A 14,579-nucleotide genomic window follows, 5' to 3' on the forward strand; every position below is an offset into this window, starting at 1 on the left:
TGTTAGTAGACATCCTCTTTCTTTATGCTTGCACAGAGCTGCTCTACTTCCAGCTCTGCAGTGTCACTGTAGGACTGGGCTGAAGGCAGAAAACAGATTTATTTTACATGTGACATGAGGAACGGTGTCTGCGCAAGATCTGGCACAGAAAAACCTCTCTAGTTATAATATATATCTTTGTGTTTTGCTTTTTGCTTTAGGCTTGCAGCTCTCCTACACATAGGCCTCTCAGGTGCTATATCTTCTAGCCAGCTCTGATACAGCAGAGAAGGATGAGAGAACACAGCAAATCAAAGACTGACTGAGAGTGCATGGTGCTTCTAGGCTGTTTAGTGCAGCTCAGGCTGACCATCAAACCAGGAGAAAGAATAGCTGCTAGGCTTATGAGTTTGGTGTACTACAGCACAGACAGCTCAAGAAAAAATGACTTTGAATGTAGGAAAATGGAGGAAGAAAGGCTGAATTTTCACCAAAACCTAGGTGATACTAAAATCTGCAAAACTGCATCACACCCTTAGAAGGTCATAAGAAGCCAGATTCTGCTCTCTAATACTTTGCTGTTATTGTAAAATAACTCCTGCAGCAACTGAGACAAATTTATTGGAGAGGATATTCAAAGCTCTCAGTGAAAATCTAAGAAATCAAATTACTAAGAACCTTTACATTCCCATCTGCCCTACTGGCCTCACCTCTCGGTTTCTCCATACAAATCTGCCTGTATAGCATCCTGTGGGGTCCCAGTCTGTGACTTCTGATGGCCATACTGCTTTTTCTGTTACAGAGAAGGGTATGTGGTTAGATCCATCCAAATGGTACAGTTCTTATATAGAAACAAGCTCCTATTATATGGGCTTACATGAACTGATTGTTCCAAGAAATAGATTTGGTCTTAGAGCTGATGACTTACAAGAGGGAATCAAACTGCTTCTGCTATTTAATTTGCAGTCCCCTGGTATGTGTATTATTCCCAGTACAGTACAAACGAGTGCATCCAACTCTGTTGTTTTTCTAACCAAATATTGTGTTTCTTTCCTTGATTGAGGAAGATGCTGAACCACAGAATGGTAAGAGAGTGTTCCCAAGGGAGTTTCAGTATTCTGTATTCAGGGACTGTAGCAATAGGACAAGGGGTGGTGGGTTTAAACTAAAACAGGGGAAGTTCAGGTTAGATATAAGGAAGAAGTTCTTCCCTGTGAGGGTGCTGAGGCACTGGCACAGGGTGCCCAGAGAAGCTGTGGCTGCTCCATCCCTGGCAGTGTTCAAGGCCAGGCTGGACAGAGCCTTGGGTGACATGATCTAGTGTGCGGTGTCCCTGCCCATGCCCAGGGGTTAGAACTGAATGATCTTAAGGTCCTTTCCAACCCAAATGAGTCTATGATTCTGTGATTTTGTGTCCTTGCTCTCTTCTTCTACTTCCCTGTAGCCACTGTCAGGGACAAGGCACTGGTCTGGATAATCTTTGACCTGACCCAGGAAAACCACTCTTTTTTTATGCACAGGTGATAATTGAAGCATTTAGCAGGGTTCTAAATGCATGTGTGCGACCTTCGAAAGGGACTGAAGAAGGATTTATCAGAGGCTGGACCCTTACACCTTCCCTTTAAAGTCAAGGGTGTCTAAAGGGCTGTTCTCCCCTGAGGGTTCCTGCCTGCAGTTCAGGGTGACCATGTGCTTACCTTAAACACTTTTCTTACTTTTGCTGCCTAAAATTAGGTAAGGCAAATCTTGCTTTAGCCCTTACTTGTCCTGCCTGAATGGCTGTAAGTCATGCTGAGAACTAGCCCTGGCTACAGGAACTGTGATGAAAGGGTTGTACAATGTTACGTTTGTCCTCTTTGGGCAGCATCATCTAGGGTGAAGCATCTGTACCCATGGCAGGAAGGTTGGGACTAGATGAACTTAATGTCCTTTCCAGCTCAAACCATTCTATGATTCTATGATTCTTGCCATGCAGCACAAATTACAGCAGAGACAAAGTCCAGAAGCTGGGCTGCTGGCATGCTGCAACATTTTGCACACCCTGATTTAACTGTTGGAAAATTTATTCACATAAAAATCTTCCCATTCTCATAGACAAAGGATTCCCCCCCGCCCTTTTGTTGTCAAAATCCTTTTCTCATCTGTTATTGGGGCAAAACAACCTCCTAGCCAGGGTGTTTCATTCATGCATAAAGCTTTCATTGGAACTTGTAAAGAAGCTAAGGGTTGGGGCCAGATTCTTCTCCCAGTGAAGTCAGCAACAAAACTCCCATTGATTTCCCTGTAAGCTGTATCGAGCCTCTCCTCACAATGGGGAAATTTTTAGAGGAGTTACGGTGGCTGTGGACAAGGTCTTGTTGCTTTGCGCTTTCAAAAGAGGACTGTTTCTGATGGAGGAACAATCAGAATAATTGTCCCTTTAAATGAATGGTTCTCAGAGCCTGCACTGAGAGGCAGGCTCCCTCTCTGCGGCTGTGAGGCTAGTCAAAGCCTCCAGTAAATCAGCATGCAGGAACTGAGAGCTCTGTCCTTGAAGAGATGCATAGTGACCTTGCTTGTGCTTACTCTGAAGGAATAACCCCGGGAAACAGAAGCCCAAATAGTGAGCGGTGTAGGACTAAAGGCGGTGCATTCTGCATATAAATGCTACAGTACCGAAGGGATGGCACGAACACCACGCTGCTACACAAACTGCAGCTTTCCTGCTAGCCTGACCAGATTGCTGCTTTTGTTTCTTTTGCAGGGGGACTGAACGAAATCCTCATGATCGTTACATGCCTGTTCAATAATAGCACACCCCAGTCACGTCTCCTTGTGAGCACATTTTGTTGGAATCACTGAGCAGAAGCAAAGAAGAGCTGACGACTATGTGCTTCCAACGCAGGTTGCCGGAGCCCTGTGTTTGCCATTGGCTGTAGTTCTCTGGTTTATTTGCAGCTTCCCCCATCTGGAATTTGAAAATGGGATTGAAGTAGATAATTGCTAGCAGCGGGTTTTCAAGAGAGGCTTAGAGGGAACAGAATGCCTCTTGCACAGCACAGGCTGCTTGTGCTGAAAGAGCACTGAGAGACGATTTTAGATTTTACCCACATCTGAATCTCCTGGAAACTTTACCATGGAAGCAAGCCATTACGCAGAGTCCTGAAGTAAACATCTAAAGGGGCAAGGAAGGGGCATCAGGGCTAAACAATGGGACACCTTGTCCTTGTGTTGCTCACAGAAAAGCCAGGAAGCATTCCCCTCCGCTTCCCAGCAAAAAGGGCATGAAGGTGACAATGAACTGAATTTTCCCCAGTAGCGCTTCAGTGGCTTTTAAGAAGGATGGGATACTCTGACCCTTCATCAAGCAGGGATTTGCTGGGAAACAGAACTTTGTTCTTCATATTCATCTGCGCCTTTGCCGTGGTCACCTTGCTGCAGCAGATCCTCTATGGGAGAAACTATCTCAAAAGGTAAGGGGGGGATTTTATGGAATATGAAAAGTTGTCCGACTGGACTGAGCTGAGATAGAGATCCAGCAGCACTATTATAACAGTTCGAATCACTCCTGGGTGTTGTGCTGACAATCTCTTGTCACTCTGGGGGTGCATGAGGCATCTGTAATGTCTGTTAGATTATTAATGAAGGATAATGATGGGGAGAATATAGTGATTTCTGTGTTTGTTAGATTGTGTTTTAACTCTCAGCTGTTGTAAAAGTCCAGGTCTTACTTAACTTACACTAGACTGACTTGCACCACCTGAGTGTTTGCCCCTGATCAGACTCTGACACAGACGCTTTTCACCCTATATAAGTTTAGGCTGAAATGGCTTGAGAGGTTAAGGTAGCATGCTCATTGCCTGAACTTTAATGTCTTTAGAAACAAATGTGGATGTGATTCCTAAAATCAAAGTGGTAATATTAATGTTCCAGGTAACAGTGGGAGCACTTTATTTTTTACTGCTCTGTTCTCATGAATTACTGCTGAGACTGCCTTGCTGTAAAGCACATCAGTCTTTGATCTGAAAGTGATGCTGCTCTTTTTACGGCAAACACCAGTGGGGTTCTTCAAATGTTTAACCTTGACCCATGCAGAGTTTATTTTACTTAAATCTAGTTTGAGTTGTTATGGCTTGTACAGTTTTATAAAGGTGAATGTTTCTCTCACATGCTTTGAGGTAAGTGGGTTTCAGTAGTGTAGGCAGCTGCTGTGGAATTTTTTACTGGATTTTAGCTGCTTTTTTGCCAGGAGAGATCAATGGTTTGATTCTCGCTTGAGTTTCAACTGATGTACTTGTTTGCCTTGTGCCAGGAGCAAGGAAAATGCTGACAAATCAGCAAATGTTTCTTGCTGGGAGGGAACAGCAAGCATGGTATTAATATGTATAGACAGGAGTGTTGTAGTTATCTACAAAACAATTTGTGTGCCTTGCATAGAAGTGAAGCCTTGGCTGGGGGATGCTTTTTTTGGGCACCTCACTTCCAGAAAGATGTGACTCAGTTGGAAGAAGCAAGAATGAACAGAGGTGTAGAAAACTTGTTTGTTTGGCTCAGAGAAAATTGAGAGGGGGATATAGTTGTCTTGAAATACCCAAACTATTCCTATGAAGAGGAAGGTATTAAACCCATATGTGTAAAGACTCACCACATGATAAGAAGCCATGGACTTAAGTTGCAGCAGGAAGGAATTTAACCATGAATGGAAACTTCTAAGGAAAATGGCTACCCAGGAGTTATAAAATCTTCACCTTTGAGGGCTTCAGGAGCCTGTTAGGTAGAAGGATAGAACTGATCTTCCTGGGTGTTGAGAGCATGACTTTATGACCAGTTGCCTTATTTTTCTCAGTTTTTTCCATTTGTCCTGGAGATCTTGCAGCCCTATTAACACTTGCTTTTCTAAGTCAAAATGACTGCAGCAGGTTTGGAGCAGTGACAAACAAATCCCAAGTATAGACTGAAATGAAAAATGGAGAAGGTAAAATCATGAGAAGATGCAACTAAAACTATTCTAGTGCATGACCTCTATGGCCAGTCTCTGTCCTGCCTCGTGCTCTGAGAGCCTCTCCTGTTGTCAGTGGGCTGCAGGGAATGAAGAAAGGGTGATGTCCAGTTCCCAGTCTGATTCTGAGCACTCTGCCATCAAGAGTGCTCAAGCAGGGAGATATGCATACATTTTGTCTCTTTGAATGGAAAACAGTATTTATTTTATTTTTTTTTTTAATTCCATCTTATAATTGTTCTTTTCCTCTTTTCTTATCAGATGAAAGAGTCTCAAAGAGGTTCCCCACCTTGCTCAGTGCAGGGAAAAAAGCACTTTTTCTCCTTTCTTCTTCGAAGTTGTAGTTCTCATCTTTCATGGAAATAAAAATGCAGGATGTGGCAGTCTTGGGTTGTCAGTTATTAATGATAGAAAGGTGATTTACACAGCAGCCTACATCATTACCATAATATTATCACAAAGGTACTTTTCCGCTTTCTATTCCCCTTTCTCAATCTCATGCCCTGCAGTACATGATGGTGACCGTTCCCGGGCAGTTTGATTGCCAGTCTACTCCATGCGGAGGTAGCTGTAACCTTTGAATTACTCTTTCCTTTCACAAACCTCCGGTGTTAAGTCCCCTGGTAGAAACTGATGCCAGTTGTGACGTTCCTTGGACACATTATAGCTTGTACCTCCAGGGGCCACAGTAGAGCTGGTGGTTTTGGAGAGCATCCTTGCAGAGGGGAAGTGGGATATTTATAGCTGTGGTGCCGCTGGCCAAGCTAGAGCATGGAGACGTTGCCTAAACCTAAAGCTATTTACTCACTAGAATTCAACATGCTGCCAGTTTTATGATACCCTTTGCTTGTATCCCAACATCTGCAACGATAACAGGCCTCTGGGCCTCTTCCCAAGGCAGTGGGAAGAAATTCCCCAGTATATTTAGAGAAACATGAAAATTGCCCAGCCTCACACAGGGATAGCTTGTTTCTCTGCAAGAACATGATGGAAACGGTCAAAGGCCTGCAAAGCAGGGGGAATCTGACCTAAAACAAGCAGTGGACAGTATAGACTAGGGAATGGTTCCAATAAACTGTGTGGACAAAACCACCCTTTTCTCGGAGAAAGATGGAAAAGTTATCTGTATATAGCTGTAAGCTGTGCCATGGCACTTGTCCTTGCAAGCAGGGTACAGCCTGGTTTTATTGACATAAAATCCCACCTGAAGCTCTCCATGGAGGATGCCATGGAGGCTTGTGGTCCTGTGTTTGCCATGCTCCCAAACCTGGCTGTGGGGGTGGCAGGACTGCAGGCAGGAGACGTATGCTGCAAGACATAAACTCTGCTCCGTGAAAACTGATAAGAGGCCTAGCCTCTGCTCAAGTCTTCTCTTTCCCCTTAGTGAGCCATTAATGAGTTCTTGGCATTGCTGTAAGAAGAAGAGAATGCAGGGATTGAATTTCTAGGTATTCACATAGTTTTCACCCCCCACATAATGTTCTCTGCTCCTTCCCCTGCTGTTTGGTACTACGCCATTAGAAAGCAGAATCTTTCCCATATTTCTTTCCCCTTTTTCAGTTGTCCCCGAAGTGGGATGGATGTGGATGCTCTCAGCAAGGCCAATGCCTTATCACTGTATCCTAATGAAAGAGTTAAATTACAAGCTGGAGAGTGGCATCGAGAAGCTCTGGTCTCTGTAGCCCCTGATCCTGAGTAAAAAGGATGATGAAATGAGATATAATTAAGGGACTTTAATACAGATCTCTGGGGTAATTATTTTTATTTTAGGATTAATGTGATGATTAAAAATCCGCTGCATTGATCTGCTAAAGTAGGTTAAATACTGTGGACTTCTGCTTAAATCCAGAGCTGCCGCTTGCTTTTGTATTGATTCATTTTTCCAATGCTCAGCTTTCAGCTGAATTTCCTTTTGAATCAGATGCTCAGCTGAGGGCTGGCTGGCCTTTTTTTGTGGGCTCATGTTTGGCCAGCAGGGAATAATCCTGGATTACATCAGGAAAATGCCTCTACAGTAAAAAATGTTGAAAGGGTCCATATCTTCATCTCCCAGCCTGTAGCATAGAAGAGATCAATAGAACAGTCCTTTGCCTGCTTTGGCAGGGGAAAAGTATCAGAGCAATACTTCGTTATATACTGATATTCTATTGGTGGGAAATTCACTGAATACTGTTTTTTTAACAGCTTAACTTCTGCACAGGGTGAGAGTCAGCTGAAGAAGGGAATCTGCCTCTTTAAAACTGCTTTTTTTTTTTTTTCTAGCCAAGTGAGGAGAACACATTTTCAAAGCCATTGAAGACTTTAAACAGAGATTACCCTGAGGTCTGTCAAAGGGGGCATGTACAATAACTCAGAGAATCACACAGCAAGAAAGAGCAAGCCTTCCCATGCAGGCAGCATGCGTTATTTGAAAGCCTTACATCTTTTAAATGAGAATAAAACATCTGTCTTATGTGTGTGTACCCTATAATTAATATCAGCTGCTCATAACTTGAGGTTATACCACCATTTTGGTATTTCTGGAGCAGATTTTCTTCAACAGTTTTAAATCAGTCCTCAGACATCTCTACCATTTCCCTTACCCATGCAAGAAAGGTAGCTTTTTTTTTTTTTTTCCCCCCCCACAGAGTAGGAAAATAAAGAATAAACCCACAGAAAATAAACCTGGACTATGACCTGAGAGATCATTTATTCTGTACCATGCTGTAAGACAAGATCATGTCTTATACCAGTGACAGCAGTAGCTGCAGTGTGGACATGGAGGCTGCATGTGGCCTGAGTTGTATTTTGTCCTGAGCTGAGCTCTTGAGGAACTACAGCCACGTCCTGCCCCATGCCTGGTGTGTGCTCCTCTGACCTGTTCATAACACCCTGTGAAGATACTAACCATGTCCTAAGATAATCTATTCCACTGTTAAAAGTCTCTTTCCATTTAAACATCTTTCCCAGGCAGCGTAAGCTGAAGGTCACGTTGTGAGTCATCTCTCAACATACAGCTCTGTGCCCCTTCCATGTCTCACCAGAGTGAAATATTATCCCAGCAAAATACCATGGTACCCGTGAGTCACTTCCATGAATCCCTGATGGGGCTGCAGAGCAGGTCTTGGCTTTGGTTGGTTTTCTTAGAGGACAAGAGCACTGGAAACTTCAGGAGACAGTAAATCCTTGAAGCTGTATACACCAATATGTATATCTGTTGGATATGGCCATCACCATAAAGTGACTGGAGAAGCTGAGATTCCAGCCATGCTTTTCTTGCTACAGGGTATTCCCAAGAGCATTTCAAGGGGATGGGGCACAGGGTGCTGGCATCCCCATCCCGCCTAACTAACCTTGCCAAGACCAGGAACTGAATCAGCTTTCCGAGAGATCTGAGGAGCACTGGAGCCTGTGCTGGGGGAGAGCTCAGAGGAGAGGCAGCAATGGGATGAAGAGGGCAGAATGAACAGGGAGCTGATAGATTAACTCAGCTGCCTGCAAAGTCATCCCCTCTGGTCATCCCATTCGCTTTCTCATTGCTGCTATTGATTGCTTTACGTAAAGCTCCTGTCTCCTTACAGCAGAAGAGAGAGCTCACAAGTATGTGAGCTCTGAGTTAAAACTCCGAAAAAAATTGTAAACAATATCACAGCTCTACCACAGGCTGCAACAGAGACTTTCATTGTGAAAACTGTTCCAAAGCCAAAATCTTATCATATGATACTTGGAGCTTTTTTCTGACCTGTAGTATTAAATGCTTTTACAGAAAAACATCAAGTGGCTGAAGTTTTAGTACCAGAGCATGACAGTATGTTACTTCCTCTCTTGTGTTCCCTGGCTCTGATGCAGAAAACAGGCAGGGTTTGTGCACCTGTTCCTTCTAGATTGGCTTTATTCTAGCACTGTTGTGTTGCACCTCTGCCATTAAGATCGTAAAATCACAGTAATGGTTTGAGTTGGAAGGGACCTTAAAGCTCATTCAGTTCTAACCATGGAAGTGTTCTAGTGCTCATGCCCCACCCCTGACAGTGCTCAAGGCCAGGCTGGACGGGGCTTGGAGCAACCAGGTCTAGTGGAAGGTGTCCCTACCTGTGTCAGGGGTCTTGGAACTGGATGAGCCTTAAGGTCCCTTCCAACCCAAACCAGTCTGGGATTATATGATTTTTTACTGGGCTTTAGGAGCTCTGCAGAAGCTTCTTGACCTGGAGTAGTGAATTACAGGTGCCCCATTTATCAGCCAAAATGCAGCTTACTGATTAATACAGAGAAAATTAAATCCTAATTCTAATTCATATAATACCCCGTGGCAGCTTGCTTCAACTTTGTTGTGCAGGAATCTAGGCCTACTTCTGTCCATGCGAACAGCTCCTTCTGAATATTTGGCTGAATATCAAGGCCAACTCTGCTTTCTGAGCTTGACCCAGATCTGTTGCCTCTGTATGACAAGGTAATGGTTGAGTTGTGCGAATGCCTTAGCATTCAAGACCTGTAAATCAAAGCCCTGTCATCCAGAGTGATTTAAACCCTGTGACAGTTCCTTCAAAACCACCTGTTGTAACCTGCCATAACTTTGGGAAAACAAGCTGCCTCCCCTCTGTCTGTGTATGGGCAGGTACAAAGTTCAATCTCAGCTACATGCATAGAAAGCCAAGCCCAAAACCCATTCTTCATGATTTGAGCTGTGCTAACCTGTGTCCCTCCAGTCCTATGCATGATCACATCCTCGATCGCTGACCTCCACGGCCAGTGTTGCAGACCTCCTGGTAATCCAGTTTTTTATTTTTGACCTGATTGGAGTTTCCTGATCTTTCACTTGCTGGATTTGGTTTAGATGTAAACATTGTGCAAAGCTTTGCATTTTCTTACTTTTTGCCATTCCTCATTCTTACCCTCGATTGCTTTTTCATTTGTCATTCTTTAATTCAAGCGTATTCATTGCTCAGCAGTCCATGCCTCCTTCAGGCAAACTGTGGACTTAACCTCTCATTTCTTTGAGGCGTCCTTGCCCTCTGTTGCTTGCATCCATTTTGGTTTTTCATCAGTCCTGCAGATAGTCACTGTCCTGCTATGTTCTCTTTATTTAGCTACTTTTATGCTTTAGTGCTGATGATGAAAACCTTAAAAGCGGTCTCTGTTACTGGTAGTTTCATGACATTCTCCGTAAGAACAAACACAGCCAAAGCTAGGCTTTTCATTGTCCTAGCTGAAAACCTTGGGCAGTCAGCAGTTTGGAGGTAGGAGGAAATTGAGCCATTCACTTCTGTGCATGGAGAGAGGGAACGCTGCCTACCCCTGTGGCTGATGCTGGGTACAGGCATATCAACTCTAAATGGCATTTTGTTCATCTTCAGCATGAACCTTTAGTGCAAATGGGGCACTGTGGGTATGCTGAAGAATATACTGCAGCGTAGGGGCATTTGACCTGATACTGAACATACTAGTTCTGGAAAAGTGAGATGCAAAGTGATAAGCTCAGTCAGATTGCTAATGCTATGGTGAGATTGCTTAGGGTACTGATGATGCATCAGGTATCTTTGCATTGAGCTGCGATCCCAAATGTCAGAATTTGCTGGTATCTATCTTAAAATGTTTGGCTTGATTGTCATATTTTTATGGTAAAGAAAACAATCTGCCTCACTGTCAGATCGTTCTGTTGTGGCTTTTGAGTTGCCCCCAGTTATTACAAATAATATCTTAATCATAAATAATTCTTACAAATAAAATTGATGCAGATTATCTGTTACTCATTGGATGTTTATCTTCCAGCAGTAGAGGAGAAAATGAAAGATTATATTGTTTCGAAAGGTATCCTTCAATGTCCTGGATGTCCTTGTCAACACTGTGTCCCGATTTAAGCAGACCACTTGAGTTTTGGCATTGTGTCTGTTTCATCTTTCTTAGGAAGTGATTTTGTATCAGATTTTTCAGATGTTGGATGTGGATATCTGATTCAAATTTTAACCCAAACGTGAAAAGTGCTACATGAAACAAACCCCTTTTCTTTATAATAGTGGTTAGAATCCAGAAGCTTCCCACCTATGTTTCCAAATCCGCTCTTCGTGCTAGTCAAAATATACTCCTCCACCACTTTAATACTATCATTTTCCTGTAATATGCAGAACCAAGCTTGTCCTTGATATAATATGGCCAAATGTGTGATGTAATCAGATGTGCCTGTTTCCAGCATTCTCTATCCATATTTTTCCTCTCATAAGACCTGTATTATTGGATTTCTTTCTTTTCTGTGAATTTACCGTTCCTTCTTTGCCACATATTTTCATGAGACCCACCCCCCCTGCAGTTCTGCATCTGGCTCTAGGGCAACAACACAAGAGGAACATGAAGCTGCTGGAGCAAGGCCAGAGGAGGCCATGGAGGTGTGTGAGGGCTGGAGCAGCTCTGCTCTGGAGCCAGGCTGAGAGAGCTGGGCTGGGTCAGCCTGGAGAAGAGAAGGCTCCTGAAGGGGAGACCTTAGAGCAGCTATTCAGGGCCAGGTGAGACACAGAGGCTTGGAGCAACCTGCTCTAGTGGTAGGTGTCCCTGCTCATGGCAGGGGGTTGGAATGGGATGAGCTTTAACGTCTCTTCCAATAAAAACTGTTCTATGATTCTAGATTATTATTATCTGTGTTGGCCATTATGCTTGTCTTCACTTGTGCACAGTAGTCTGTCACATTGGAGACTCCTGATATTCCCATTTCTTGCCCAATTTCCTCTTGTTCTCTGATCCATTTTAGTGAGTGTTTTCAATTATGCTCATCTGCAGGTCAGTCATGCATACCACTGTTTTCATTTTATTTTCCATACACCCTGTGGATGCAGTGAGTCATAGTTTCCTTATTTCGCAGAAAGAAGGAACTGGATCTTCAGCAAAATTAACCGCCTGACTTTCTAATACCTAGCTGTTATCAGGTTAGAGGCATTGCTTTCCATTTGCAAAGAGAATAGTATGATCATTTAACACTGAAGTCTTCAGTTTCTCCTCTTAAGGGTATGAAAATTACGAAATAGGAAACCTGAGATACAGTGAAAGGAAGTGATTTTCCATTGACTCTAGGGAGCCTATGCATGACCTGGACTGTCTGTGTTTCCTGTGTTTGGGTAGTTCAGCACCCTGTAATACAACAACATGACCAGGCCTATAGAAATGTGATTATTACAGTATTAATGATATATGCAGAATTAATATGTATTCTGTTAGCTTTTAACTGAAGTAGGAGCTGGTGTCAAAAATGCTGGGCTTGCTGTCACCTCCTAAAGGCTTTTTTGATAGGAAGATTGTGTATAGAAAAGGAATATGACAACTACTAGAAATAAAGAGTAGGACCAGTGAAGGCAAGTAAGAGATGGAGCTCAGAAAGAAAATTAAGTAATTTGTCTTTCTCTTTGGACATTTATATCTTCCTTTCACTTTTCCGGAGAAGGAATCTGTAGACTCCTCTGCTTCCCCTTGCTTGACCATCTGTGGTAGTCAAGCAAGCTGAGTCAGATTTTGGCTTAACTTCACTGGTATAAAATGACATTATTTTCTGTCTGGTTTTGCTTTCTTCTGGTTTTAGTCTTCCTCTGGCAGATGCAGGATGGGGGTAGTGGTAGCTGTCACCTTCAAAGATGAGTGGAAGGAGCTTGCTGGCTGGGATTATATGAGATGAGCTGGTGGTTTCTGGGGAATATGTTGGCACTGGAGTGGCAGGGGTACTTTTCCATGCCATCTCCTTGCACCACTTGTGTGATGCCCTTGTTGTCACTGGGTCCTTGTTACCCACAGATGTTGATCACTTCATTACTCAGCCACGTCCACCAAACTGCTCTTATACCTTCCAAGCACGTGGGTCTCTCTTGAACAAATTCTGCTGCATACTCATGGCCTGCTGTCTGGTTAAAGCCCAGACAGGACTGCCAGCTGAGCTTGAAGTCTGTTGGGTCTTGCCCCTTCATTAGCTGTAGAATAGCTCCCTTTTAAAAGCCTTGCTTCTTGTCTGAGCTGAATTGTCACCTTGCCTTTGTGCTTTAGAAAGGCAGTGAGACATCTCTGAGGTGGGATCTCAGTGGGATGGCAGCATGAATATGAATCTTCATGCTGCAATCTATCCACTTGTTCATTCTTGCCTTACAGTTCAAAAGACTCATAATTGCTTGATATCCTCTGCTATTAAAACCTCTGCTTCTGCAGGAGTTGTCTCTTGTTTGGATTGCAGCAACAGGCTTTGCTGTCTGCTTTGCTGCCTGCTGCTTCTTGACAGCTGGTCTTGACAAGTCCTTCAGAATTACTGCTGTTTTGTTAATTTTCTGGGTTTTTTTCACCCTCTCCTGCTACAGTTACATTGTGCCAGTGTTTATTTGACCACATCCTGATTCAACGTTTACCATTCCTAATTAGGATCAAAATATTGGTTTGACAATTGGTTTTTCAAGGTCTTTACTGCTAAGACATCCCACTTTACAGAGTTTCTCTAATGCGAGGCACAACATTACTCATACTCTTATTTGTTAGGGGTAAGTCCTGTGCCTAGTGATGCCTATAAACCTTAATGAGAAATTTGCTTACAGTGACTGGGCAGGACGTAGCATCTCTGCACTGAGTGTTTCTGGTTATTGCATCTTTTATAAAGCCTTTCCTTGTTGTCATCAGCCTCATGCATTGGGGAAATGTACTAATTTTAGAAGGAAATAGCATTAGGGCGAATTGAGCAAATGACGAAGTTCCACCACTGGTAATCATTGGTAATGATCCTATGTTTAAAATTAGCTTTTCTGTTTTTTAAACTCTTTGACATGCACTGTCTAAATTACATGGGAGATGTCTATGTTTAAGTAATTTGCTCTGCTTTCCTTCTTTTATTTGTTCTGCTGCTTTTTCTCTTCCTTTTCTGTTTCCATCCTGCATGTGCTTTCCTGATGCAATTCTGATTCACAGTTTAATTCACCTCTTCTTTGTTTACCTATTTAAATGTAGTTACTGCTGAGAGTGAATTTAACTACAGTAATATGCCAAAGAAGTATACTGATGGAGCAGTTGAAGTCTCTTTCCTGCTTTCTCAGGCTGTTGCAGATTTGGCCAAACAGCTTTTATGAACGTTTACGACTGACAGCTGAGAGGATTAGAAAACTTTATACTTTTAAATTGAAATCTCCCAACTCAAGGCTGATTGAAATCAATGGTAGAACTCTCAGTAATCTTGTTAGAAACAGAATTAACCCAGGTCAGTGCTTTTTAAGTGTCTCATTCTTGATTTCTACTCAGTCTGTATACTACAAACCATTATTCATGGAAGTTGTTCTTACTAGGAGGAAGAAGTTTATTGCTCTACCATGCCAGAAAAAGCAGAGCAGCAGCTTGGTCTCAGCCTCAGTCCTATAAGCTGTGTAATGCTTCTTTGGTAGTGTATTTTGTGTCTATTCAAGTCTATGTGTTCTTAACCTCTGAGTATCTGGAGTTGGAAGAAGAGCACCCTGTGGACCCTTTTCCCTGTCACATTCAGGGGCAGACACTTGGCTTACTCCTGACCCTAACCTCAGCTCAGCACTTTGTCCTTACCATGTTGAAGTGTCATACTTCCACCCTTTCTTGCCCATGTTAGATATTTTTGTACCTCAATTAGATCCCCTATTCTGCTATTTCAAAGCTAAGGATTTCAAGCTGT

The 14,579-nt window shown here is 43.0% G+C and overlaps 1 protein-coding gene across 3 annotated transcripts in view; it reads left to right on the forward strand.

Annotated features, from left to right (window-relative positions):
* Positions 1–3,300: 3,300 nt before the first annotated feature.
* The window catches only part of ST8SIA5 (ST8 alpha-N-acetyl-neuraminide alpha-2,8-sialyltransferase 5), a gene marked incomplete at both ends in the record, with an annotated part of 39,815 nt that continues 28,536 nt past the window's right edge, over positions 3,301–14,579 (forward strand). For all 3 annotated transcript variants that reach the window (XM_080637615.1, XM_080637616.1, XM_080637617.1), the window contains one exon: positions 3,301–3,431. In XM_080637615.1, coding sequence (XP_080493741.1) covers positions 3,301–3,431 — 131 coding nt within the window. The remainder of the gene's footprint in view (positions 3,432–14,579) is intronic.

Source organism: Psittacula echo, assembly GCF_963264785.1.
Source record: "Psittacula echo genome assembly, chromosome: Z".
NCBI lineage: Eukaryota > Metazoa > Chordata > Aves > Psittaciformes > Psittacidae > Psittacula > Psittacula echo.